Genomic DNA, 12381 nt, shown 5'->3' on the forward strand with positions numbered 1-12381 from the left:
CTCCACAAACATGTCCTCTAATTGCTCCACAAAAAACTGAGGCTTCACTGACAGGAAGGATTCCCCATCAACTCCCGTACATACGAGGTACTGGGGCGAATAAGCTTCGTTACCATCCTTAGCCTGGCATTCCTCCCATGGTACGGCCAGGGAGGGGAACGATTTTGGGTCGCATTTCTTAGCACTGAAGTTAGACCTTTACCGTTTAGAGACTGCTGGTGGTGGACCACCAGCAGATGACGTACTATGCTTCATGGCATTTCATCCATCCTGATGCAACCCACTCTGACCAGGGGTTCTCCCCATGGGCGCCACCTAGCTGCAGCAAAGCCCACCTGGCACAATGGCCATTGCCAGAAGTCCCAATGACCCAGGGTGACGGGATTTACTCCTTGGCATACGTGGGGAGTTAACGGAACAGACATCAGTAGAACAATCCCTGTGTGGTCAGGGAGCTACAGCCAACAAGGTACATGGCGGATCCAACATCACAGTGGACTAGCTAAAAGTCTGGATATCAGGTGTAAACGAGCTAAGAAGCATATTATCGTCGCGGCATAGAAAGCGATACAGCACAGTGGGCGGCGGAAAATGCACCCAGGAGGGTGACCTCGGCCAACAGCTGGAGAATGAGCTGAAGTGCAGATCCACGTTGACGAAGGATGCAAGAGGTCTCAGCGCACGATGGATATGATGCACCATGTAAGGTGCCCTTCCACAATTGGCTCGCTCTTCGGGAAAATTTAGAAGGATGGAGGTCAAACCCTACAGGGTACCATCACATAAAGGCCGAAATGCGTGAGACTCCTTTTAGTTGCCTCTTATGACAGGCAGGAATACCTCGGGCCTATTCTAACCCCCAGACCCACAGGGGGACTGAGAATCTTTTCTGACTTTGAGGCAGAGTGGGCTTGTTTTGGATGATGGGAGCCGGAATGCCACCATTCCAAGCGCATCCGTTTAGAAACAGGGTCAAAGTGGTGACACCACATTTAATTGCATGCCACATGTGATGTCACTCCATGTATCTCAACAGATGGGTTGTGCAAACACCCATCCTTGCCACCTTCTGATTCTCTGAAATATACTTGGGCACCCACTGTGCACAAACTTTGCCATAATGAATCTTCTTGAGGATTCTGTGATGCACAGTTTGTTTGTTTATCGACAGTTCAACAGCAGTGTCCCATGAAGTGATAAAACAATTCACCTGTATGTTCTCTTCCACAGCTGAAATGGTGTCAGCAGTCGTGACAACATGTGCCTGCGCAGGATGTTCACACATCTCACCTTAGGATGCTGACATCACAGGAATATTGTGCTCCATGTGACCCACTGCTCACTGCATACGGCCTTCACCTAGTGAGAGATTTGTGAAGCATGTTGCCCCCCTGCACAAAGATATTGGATAACTGCTCTTTGTGATGATCAGGGGAAATTCATCATCCAACAAACTGCGGAGACAATTCTCTAGGAAAGAGGAAATTGCAGCAAAGCTATTCACTCTGCTTGCACAACTGGGGATATCACCACACCATCTCTTGACAAACACATCCACCCACTGGGATTACACACAACACCACTACAGCGAAGTCTCCTTTTCAATTGGGTATACCTTATAAAAGTAAAGGATATGAGGAAACTGAACAAGACACAAGATACAACATCATAAACAACTAAAACAAAATTTGTCACCTTCCTCATAGAGCTCATTTAACCTTATACATCAAGAGGAATCATTGAATGGCTGTCTTGTCACCTGCAGGTACGAGGGCTACACGCTCCATCTCCACAATGATCAAACTCAATCGGGCTATGTGATATGGTAAGGAAGATATTGCACTCACGAAGAAGTGTGTTCCTACACAAAGCTACACCACCCCTTTTGGTGTGCTTGAAAGTAAGTCTGTCATGCAACAGATTCCTTAGATTGCCACAAGATCCTGTTTCGTAGCCTTGTTAACCATTCAATCATCAAAATTTGTTTTCCAAAATATTCATGTAACTTCAGTACCCTTGTGACTGTAATCCTAGAGTCCACATCATGGATCTCAGCCAGGAAACCACTAATGGATGAGATTGAGCACATTCCTGTGTAGCTCTGGTCACTTATGCACAGGCAGCTTATTGAGTCGAAACACAAAAGTAGGTGCTTATCTCATGAATCCTGACGTGTCGAAAAGGTCAAATGAGCAGAACAGGAGACTGCTATGTCTGTGTTTATTGAAATATCCTGGTTTTTATCTGGTGTGATTTTAAGAAACTGTGGAAAAGTTAAAACAATACAGTGAGGATTTAAGCCACAACTCCCCAGAATACCATTTCACTGCCTTCGCCACTGTACAATCTTACTTACATATGCATGAACTGGTTAGAAGTGTTAAATAATACTAGTGCCATGCACCCTCTATTATGCCTCAGAGGCCCAAACTGTTTCCTGTAAAGCATAATTAAGATCAGGATGAGATCTAGAAAGAGGAGTGTGGAAGAGAATCATCCAGTGTTGATCATTTAGATTTCTCCATAATTGAGAAAAAAATATTTTACATACAACATTTATGGTGCTTTCCTTCATCACAGCACTCAGTCATATGCTCAAGTCTTTTAGCCAAGTTTTCTCTTTTTCTTTTTAATTCCATTATCATGACAAATTAGTCTCTGAAGATGAGAGCCTGAAAATTCTGCACCAGGAAATATCCATCAACCCACAAAAATGAAAAAAAAAAAAACCAAAGATCAAAGCTTACCTGGTGTTCTCTTGGAGTTAGTGATTTAGTGTGTATGTTATCACTGAAGTAGTAGGCCATCAGCACCTATACCTGCAACCGACAAGCACTGCAATGAAATATGTGCACAACAACTACCACAAAAAAGTGATATATGTTTAAAAATATGGCAGCTTATTTGGCAACATACTGAAGCATTCTTATACGATCTGTATTTGAGTTGAGTGAGCCTTTTAGAGTAACACTATAAGCAAGAACTTTTTAATGTTCTAGGCTTTTCAGTCATCTGCTAGTTTTTGCCCACAGCTTCAATTAACTGCAATGCAATTTTTGTGTTAACTTCTTGTCTAAGAAAAGCGAAAACTAAATGATTCTTGAATTTCTTTCAACAAAGCTTTTTTCTATATAGTTTCAATGTACCATCAGTAGTGTGATCATTAAAGACCAAGCACAGGTTTAAATCCAGCAAGGATTCAGACAACAGACTGCTCATAGTTTTAGGCAAGTAAACATACCATGACTCTCTTTAAATGATTCAAGATGCCTGAGGGCCAGAGCAGGATTTTTATTACTGCCTCTTCAACTGTTAAACTGGAAAATTTCACAGGAAGTGAAAAATCATTTTAGAAAATATCAATTAAGAAGTCTTAATGGCACTGGGAGCTGGGAGGTTTAGTCACCTGACTGGAAATGTTTTCTTTCTTCACATATGACAACACACCACTTCACAAAGGGTGATAGTTGGGTCTTAAATGGACCTGTTGAGTGCTGAATGTGTGTAGGGTTTTTTCCTTCATCAGTTTATGTTGTTGATAAAAGGGAGGGGGAAGAGATGGGAAGGGGTAAAACCTGCATCCAGCACATTCTTTATTCCTGTTGAATAGCACCAAGGCAATCACCAAGCTTAATGGACCCATCTAACACATGGATTACTATTAACATTCCTCTTAATCATTGCACAGTTTGCAGTGGCTTGCCACCTTACTTCTCACACTTTCAAGGTTAGGTATCTCAGTTTTGACCACAAATCGGTGTCAGTTATTCTAAGACCTATAATGGGTGTTCAAAAAGAAACGAGGTGGGGACGTAATTACAGAAACCAGTACCTGTATGTTAGACGTTTTGACCCTGGCTGTTGAGACACTTGTCCCACTGTGACACAAGGTGGTGAATGGCTGTCTTGAAATTGCCAGGGCTGTGATGTTAACCGGTTCTGCACACACTGCTGGATGTTGTCATATGGGGTGAATCATTTGCCCCTCAGAGCCATTTTAAGGAAACCAAAAATGGCATAATCACAGGGAGACAGGTCCAGACTGTATGGAGGGTGGCCAAGAACCTCCCAATTGAATTTCCGCAGGAGTGCTGCGACTGTGTTGGCCATATGAGGCTTTGAATTGAGCAGAATGACCCCACAGGTGAGATTGCCTGGTCTTTTTGATTTGATCGCTTGGCAAAGGGTGGTCAAGTTTTGCGAGGAATGCTGGGCATTCACTGTTGTCCCATGCTGCAGGAAGTGAATCAGAAGTGGGTAATCTTGACCAAAGAAGAACATCAGCATAACCTTTCCTGCACTCGAGTGTATGACGACAACCAGCTGTATGTGTGGAACTGGTTAACATCGCAGCCCCGGGAATTTTATGAGACAGCCATTCATCGCCTTGTGTCACAGTGGGACAAGTGTCTCAACAGCCAGAGTCAATAATTCTAACATTCAGGTACTGGTTTCTGTGATTATGCCTCTGGCTCATTTCTTTTTGAACACCCCTTCTACTAAATCTCTTTTAGTACTTAGATGGTCGTTTGATCTGACAGCTCACTTAATGGGATGCCTAAGTGACTATGTGTCCTAAGGAACATCATGGTTGTGCCAGTGTTATTAAGATTTTCAGTGTTTAATATAAGTACATCACCAGCAGAAGAATGCTCCTACCAGAAGACAAAAAAGAATATGCTCCTCCTTAAAACGCTATGACTGAGAAGTGACATACCAGCTACATATTCTATCTTCCTCAGTACCTTTAAAAAAAATCTTCCCACCAGTTTTGGCTTGTGAGTGTATTGGGGCTCTTTTAAATGTGCAGTTCATCTCTCACTATCACAAGCTCCCTTAACTGTAATTCATTCACACCTCCTAGTCCACACAAAAGGTCGCTCATAACCATCCACTCTCATTTGCCCATTCTCATTCTCACTCATTCAACCCAACTCATTGTCATTATCTCTTTCTGTCTCTTTGTCACTGTATCCTGTCTCACAGCAACAGTCTCCTTCATTCTGTCCAACTACTACTACTGCTTCTGCTGCTGCCGCTGCTGGCCACTGTCACTGTCTCATTCATTCCTTCCCACTGCTGCTGTCTCTTCTCAATGTCACACTTCCACTTGTTCCTTCACTTTATTCCTCTTCCTTTTCCTAGCACTGTTCCATCACAGTCAGCTATACTCCACTGTCATTTTGTCATTCTCTTTCTCTCAAACATTGTTTCCTTCACTCTTTCCATAGCACAACTATTGTCTACTATCTTCCAATATTATCACTTTTCCATCTCTTTCTCAATGCCACTGTCTCCTAACTCAGCATAAAAAAGTGTGAATATGTTCACATACCCAAAATTTTTGGGGACATTTTTAAAGGTGCTGAGGAATGTGGAATGAAGTTGCTGGTACCTCACATTTCAGTCAGAGTCTTTTAAACAGGAACATATTCACATTTTTTATGCTCTGATAGGGACATTTTTTGACTGGTTCCCTTTTTTTCCCTGCTACACCAGGACACATCACACGCATGAAAAGAATGTGGTGAGTCAGCAAAATTTTGATAGTTTACTTGTGTGAAACTAAAATAAGGCAAAACTAATTTTACACCTCAGACCACATTTTATGTGCACAAAAATTTTGCATGTGCTTCAGAACAACATGGGGTTCCCAAAACTCTTATGATGATCTCAGACACACTTTGCAACACATTTCTCCATGCTAAATCATTTTATGAACTACGTTTTCACCTCATGTCAGACTTTATGTGCATATTTTACACATACAAGTAGGATAAATTTGAACCTATGTATCTTGGAAACTGATAAAGATATCAAGGCACAGTCCATATCAATTCAGGCAGGCTAGGAAAAACTCTTAACTTCATAGCCTTAGATGTTATTGAATTTAGCATATGTTAAAATGCAGGACCAAGTATGAACAGGTATTTTTTTTGTTTTCTCCAAAAAAATTTCTGCTCTGAGATACAGCCCTCCAATTTTGAAGATAAGACTTTTGGAAAAAATCTTAAAATGCTGTATCTCTGGAACAGTTCTACATATTCTGTTTCAAGGATTGCAAAGAAATCCTCCATTTGGTCTTACTGTCAAAGTTCTTTTAGTATAGCATTCTGAACTTTTTTTTATAATTTATGAATTCTTTGTTCAAGAATGCCCATCCATAAAATTTTGATTTTTTCTGCTGATTAGTACCATATAGTTCGACATTCCCTGAAAAGGAGAGCTTCCACTTTTAGGTTCAACTGGATTTACAAACAATTGATATTTTTACCATACATAAAACCTGCTTTATTACCACATTCTCACATGAAAGGCTCATAAAAATCAAAACCTAGCCTTATTTAACATAAAGATGAGTAAGAGACTCATTTTTTAAGCATTTTAAATGGTTCCAAAATGTACGTGAGAGGTCCAAAGACTTGAACATTTCAATTTATATAACTTCTGTGCACTCTGTTTTGTACTGAAATTAGCCAGTCAATGAACTGAAAATGTGTTCCACTGCTTCACTATCTTCCTTTGATATAGATTGATGCCTTCCTGTAGGACCAATAGGAACTGGAACACTTACAATCTTCAAAACATAGTAAAAAGTAAGTGAGCACTGATGGCGTTGTTGCTGACCTTCAGCTGGAAACCTATATCCAGCAGCTGGTCCATGTGGTAGCAAAAGTTCACTACAATTCTGCTTAACTCATAACTGGTGTCATACACACATTGCACAAACATCCTCCTTCTCCAGTTGTGAATCTGAATATTATCCTGCTGTTTCTGAGGTGTTGGCCAAACAAACTAAATTTCTTCTTTCTTGCTCCTTGAAGTGCATGCAATATGAGTTCGCCCATCACTTTGGGGGCAAAAATGTATCTTCTGAATTCCTTTCACAGGAGTAGTTTGCTTGGACCATTCTTATTTTTTCTGCTCATGGAATTCTTTGATTTCCTCTTTGGAGAAAAGAATGAGGGCTGTGGATGTGTAAGATTTCACGACTCTTGTAAAATCCTTAGCATTCTGAATCACAGCTGTATTTGGTCTGGAAAGATTATGTTTTGTAGCTTGGTGCTTCAGCAGGCCTCCTACACCATCACAAGGCCCCTTCCCGTGACCAATAGCACTTTATATCCAGTCAGTTGGCGCAAGCGACTTACTCAATTCAAACAGTTGGTGACGATTTTTAAAGTGACTAGGAGCATCATCAGAAATAATAATGATCTTCTCTAATCCTGTTTGTAGTTGAAGAATTTTGTGCATTGCTAGCAAAGCATGTGCTGAATCATTTCCTGTGTCATCACTTGTAACTCCAACACTTGTGGTCTTGTTTTGAAAATATGTCACTCCTGTAAAATTGAAACCTGGTCATTACTCTAATTATAACCTTGTACTTCTTGTGGGAGAATTACAGACCAGTTCACAGCAAAATCATAGCAAAGCGCTAAACATAGTTCTTCAGCCTGTACCTGTAAACACCTTTTCACTTCTGCAACATGTTGTTGGTGCAAATTCTTCAGATGCTGATGTGTTACTGCTTTCACTAATCATTTACCACGTTCATCAATGAAACTGTCAAAGGCAACAGTTTTCTTAATTAGTTTATTTTCCTCCCATGTCACATATGTAAGTTCTGCAGAGTTATCTGCTGCGTCTTCCAGGCCAAGTGTCTGTAAAGACAGTCCTCCCTTTCCAGGGCAGTCACCACATTCTTGAAACAAACAAGTATCTTGCTTTACGCCACAGACTATTAATGACTTCACAGACCCAACCAAGGTGTCATATGTCATGTGCTTCATAAAGTTATTCAAAGTTACCACACAAAGTTCAAAATTCGTGCAGTACACACATAAACAGACATCTCTTACATGGGTGTGGAAATACCCACATAGGTCGTAGTGCATAAAATTTTTATCTTCGAATGTATGGATTTGTATAGTTGCTCTTATAAATTGCAAAGGTTTCTTTAATACTGCAAGTCATGTATTTCTTCACTTTCACAACTTTTTGACCTTCAGCTGTTACATTTATAGTGGCTTTTTTGTTAACACTCTGGCAAGAACAGTCCCATTTATCTTCCAGATAAAATGACTGCACTATTTGAACTTGAGCTGCTTCTACAGGAAGACCATAACAGGGATCTGGTCTTCCAAAGACTCCTTTTACAGACCTCACATTTTTTGATTTGTCTACCATGTGCTCTGATACTGATGGAACATGGTTCAAAATTGTTTTCTTTGAAAATGTCTCTGGAATAATAGTTAAAACTTGCACCGTTTCACTGTAGGATGCACAATCATGCTTTGGTTCATTTTCTTCTGACGCTGAAATTTCTACTTTGAAGAGTGAGGTCAGTTTTGCTGTAGTGTATTCATTCATAGCTTTAGTAATTTCTCTGCACATTCTTGATGCACAGAGCTTAAGACTATACTTCACTGACCACAGTTTCTTAACAAGACTAACTACCTCTATAGTTGATTGATTCAGGGTATTTGATTCTTCCTCTATTGATGCCAAATCTGCACGATCTGCACCATGGGAGGCTTCATCTTGTTCAGATACTATCATTGTTGTTATTCTGTCAAAACATTTAGAACACAAAATGTCATCACTGGAAACATCTTCACTTTGAAATATAATCTTCAAATGAGAACACTTATTCCCAACCTGAACGAAGTCTGTTTTTTCTTTGTTTTATATATCACCTTTTTATGGATATGCAAATAGTCAGCATACTTCACTTCAATCTCCTGTGGCCCCAGTCAGAATACATTTCAAACAGGCCTTTTCACAAAACACACTGCAAATGTGCCAACTGGTAAATTCCTCACAAAAACACAGAACTCACAGGATGGTCTCAGATTTCCTAGAAGCCTCTTCAGTAAACAAATTAGCACTGAACAACTACAATACAGAAACCTGCAATGAACAACCACGACAAAGAAAATGACAAGAAACTACAACAAAGTGTAAGAAATATCTGCAACCATGAAAGTGAAAAGAAATAACTGCAACAAGGAAAGTGATAAATAATTGCAACAAAGACAATAGAAATAAACACTGAAGCAAAGCAATTAGTAAGTAACAACTTCAGTGAAGACATACGTAACCCTTCAAAGTTAATAAAATGATTTTTTAAAAATAAAACCTGTCCAACTTAAAAGAGGAAGCTCTCCTTTACAGAGAATGTAATACTACATGGTTCTAATCAACAGAAAAAAATTCAAAAGGCAACAGTAAAAGAACTTTGACATGTATGTCGAAACAGAGGATACCATTGTAATTATAAATCAATTGTCTTTCAAATAAAAAAAAACTCTACCAAAATATCTAGAACTGTTACAGAGATACAGCATTTAAAATTTTTTATCTCTAAATTCACATCTTCAAAATGGTGTTTGCAGTGTCATCTACGGAGGCCTGTATTTCGGAGGAGGAATTTTTTTGGAGGGCTGGAAAAAAAAACGTGTTTCTTACAACCCTTTAACTGCTCTGGACATGTTAACGCGCATGCCTTTGTACCTGTCCCTGTGTGCTCTTAACGTGTTTCCGTGTGCCACCAGTCCTCCTACATGGTACTTGAAACGTTTCTATGTATAGACACGTGCAGAGTACCAGGTAGAAGGACTGGTGGTGCATGTAAACACTTGCAGAGCACACAGGGACAAGTACAAAGGGACGTGCGTTAACATGTCCAGAGCAGTTTAAGGGTAACCATATGATAAATTCAATAACATCCGAGACTATGAAGTAAGCCCCCTGCCTGAATTGATACAGATTATGCATCAAGAAAATATTCAAGACTGTTTGAGATCAAAATCTTAGGAATATGTCATGAAAATATTCGCCATTTGCTGTCCATATCCATTTTGGAATTAGCAACTTGATTTTGGTACCCAAAAGCCACATTTTCTGGTTTTCTCAGAAACTGCCCCAGAAGTAAGTGATGAACTAAATGGTGTCTCCATTAACCCCTTAAATGCAGCAAAGATCACATGTAATACAAAAAGAACCCTCTGATTTTTTCAATTTGCCTAAGCTGGAGGAAGTGTGTGATAAACAACCTTTGAGTCCATACCATAGAATAGTTACCGTAAGACGATCCTTCTGTAGTGAATACAAATGGTCCCTAGCCAAAGGGCTGTAATAGCAGTTGACCTTACCTTTGTCACCAATAGAATCCAATGTATGAGTCCTAGACAAATTCTATACTTATGTGCGGTGTTTTGGAACACATTAGGCAGCGCATGCTGTCACATGCATACCTTTATGCATAGCACTGATCAAAAGCTTGTAATCAAGCATAATAGCAAATTCACTGTGTGTTCTGGTCTGTCACAAAGGCCAGGTGATACGTTTGAACTCAACAATGAATACACTGCATGCATTTGGTAGGACTGCTGTTCACCTCACCAGTAGACACAAAAACATGGCTGACACAGGCTACACTTCTAACCATCTGTATAGGAAGGATGATTGTGCAGTGTTCTCCATTTGTCTACAGAATGTGTAAAAAGACATATCTCAGGAAGAAATACAAGGAAGATAGAGATGATCCAACGGAGAGCAGCGCACTTCGTTACAGGGTCATTTAGTAATCGCGAAAGCGTTACGGAGATGATAGATAAACTCCAGTGGAAGACTCTGCAGGAGAGATGCTCGGTAGCTCGGTACGGGCTTTTGTTGAAGTTACCTTCACCGACGAGTCAAGCAGTATATTGCTCCCTCCTACGTATATCTCGCGAAGAGACCATGAGGATAAAATCAGAGAGATTAGAGCCCACACAGAGGCATACGGACAATCCTTCTTTCCATGAACAATACGAGACTGGAATAGAAGGGAGAACCGATAGAGGTACTCAAGGTACCCTCCATGCATGTAGATGTAGATGTAGAAGCCAGTGAGGTACATGAAGGGTTGTTCTGCATGTGTACCCTAGCAGAATAAGATGTATGTCATTTCTTAAAACTTACAGTTGCTCCCCAGCTGACCTACCAGCTCTAGAGGCACTTATAAAAAGCCTAATTTGCTATTTACAAAGAACTGGCAGGTATAATCAGTAAGCTATCTGATGGATCATTACTGTGTAGTTTAGAAGTAGTAAAACTGTTGACAGGGCTTCTGCAAAATGCCCCGCTCACCAGCTTCACACTACTGTGGTAAAAAGGAGCAGGCACACTACTACAGTGAACAGGAACAGGCAAGGGTCCACACAGACAGCACCACAAATTTGTATGCTAATAAAAATGTAGTATAACTGTGCAAGTAACTCCCCATGTGGTGCAATTAAGAAACTGGAGATCATTAAGTTTTAGAATACAATTGGTTTTCAGTTGATATAAGAGTTCAGCTGTATCAAGTACTTTCTGAATAAAAGATCCAAGATCCAGTTATGTTCAAACATTTCAAACGATCTGTTACCTAAGTAAAGTTCAGGGTGAGGATATAGATTCCTCATGCATCAGTGCCCAATTGTGAGCCTTCCAAATGACTCCTGGGAGATGGCTTTCAGCAATACCCATAATTGATGAATTATTGTAGTGTAGGAAGTATCAGTCTACATTCAGTGATGAGGTTGATGCCAGATCACTGTCTTTTCAAACAATGTGCACATGCTGCTTATTAGGCATAATGGTTTATACTTGTCCAGAAAACATACATCCTTTCCATGTTTTACTACAGGAATGTATATTTCATTTGCACTGCTATCGCATTTGAGCATTTAGTTACGAACTCTATCAGCAACTAAAGATATGTCTTGACACACTATTAGTAAGATGTGAAACTCCCATTCGCTGTATGAGACATTTCACAACTCCAAGTAATCCAAACAGGATGACAGACTTCACTGTGCATTTCAGTGACAGGGATGAAGAGTGGTATATGCTGGAAGGAATATTAAGGCTGAACATGGCATAGCCAATGAGCTCAGTACAGACAAAAGAAAACTTCAGACTGGGGAAGGAAATTGGCAGTACCTTTCTCAAGGGAACCATCCCTTCATTTGTCAAACTGACTTACTGAAAAACAATACTGTTCCTACCACTCCTTTCATCTTCCTCTTATCAATGTAGATCAATTTGCTAGATTTTAAATATAATCAGGTAGGCCATGGAGGGCTGATGCTTATGCCACAGAACAACCTACTGACATTTTTCGATATCAGCTGCTGTCACACTACCAAGGTAGGTTTTGCTGGTGTAAGGTGCAGGGAGGGGAGATTTGGGGAGGGGGGGGGGGGTGTGGAGAATCAGTTCTTCCGCAATGTGTATAATGGTTCCACTGACATTTTGTGCAATACTGACTTCAAGCAACTCTTTGTCAGTACCATGGTTGTCATGGTTTTCAGTCCGAAGTCTGATTTGATGCAGCTCTCCAAACTACCTAAT

General features: G+C 40.3%; 1 protein-coding gene across 3 annotated transcripts in view; it reads right to left on the bottom strand.

Moving 5' to 3' along the window:
- The window catches only part of LOC126299079 (endoribonuclease Dcr-1-like), a 262481-nt gene that overhangs the window by 236029 nt on the left and 14071 nt on the right, over positions 1 to 12381 (bottom strand). For all 3 annotated transcript variants that reach the window (XR_007552718.1, XM_049990749.1, XM_049990750.1), the window contains exon 2: positions 2748 to 2819. Coding sequence is in view for 2 of the 3 variants with exons in the window: in XM_049990749.1 (XP_049846706.1) it covers positions 2748 to 2807 (60 nt within the window). In the remaining variant the exon portion in view is untranslated. The remainder of the gene's footprint in view (positions 1 to 2747; positions 2820 to 12381) is intronic.

Source organism: Schistocerca gregaria, chromosome X (genome assembly GCF_023897955.1).
Source record: "Schistocerca gregaria isolate iqSchGreg1 chromosome X, iqSchGreg1.2, whole genome shotgun sequence".
NCBI lineage: Eukaryota > Metazoa > Arthropoda > Insecta > Orthoptera > Acrididae > Schistocerca > Schistocerca gregaria.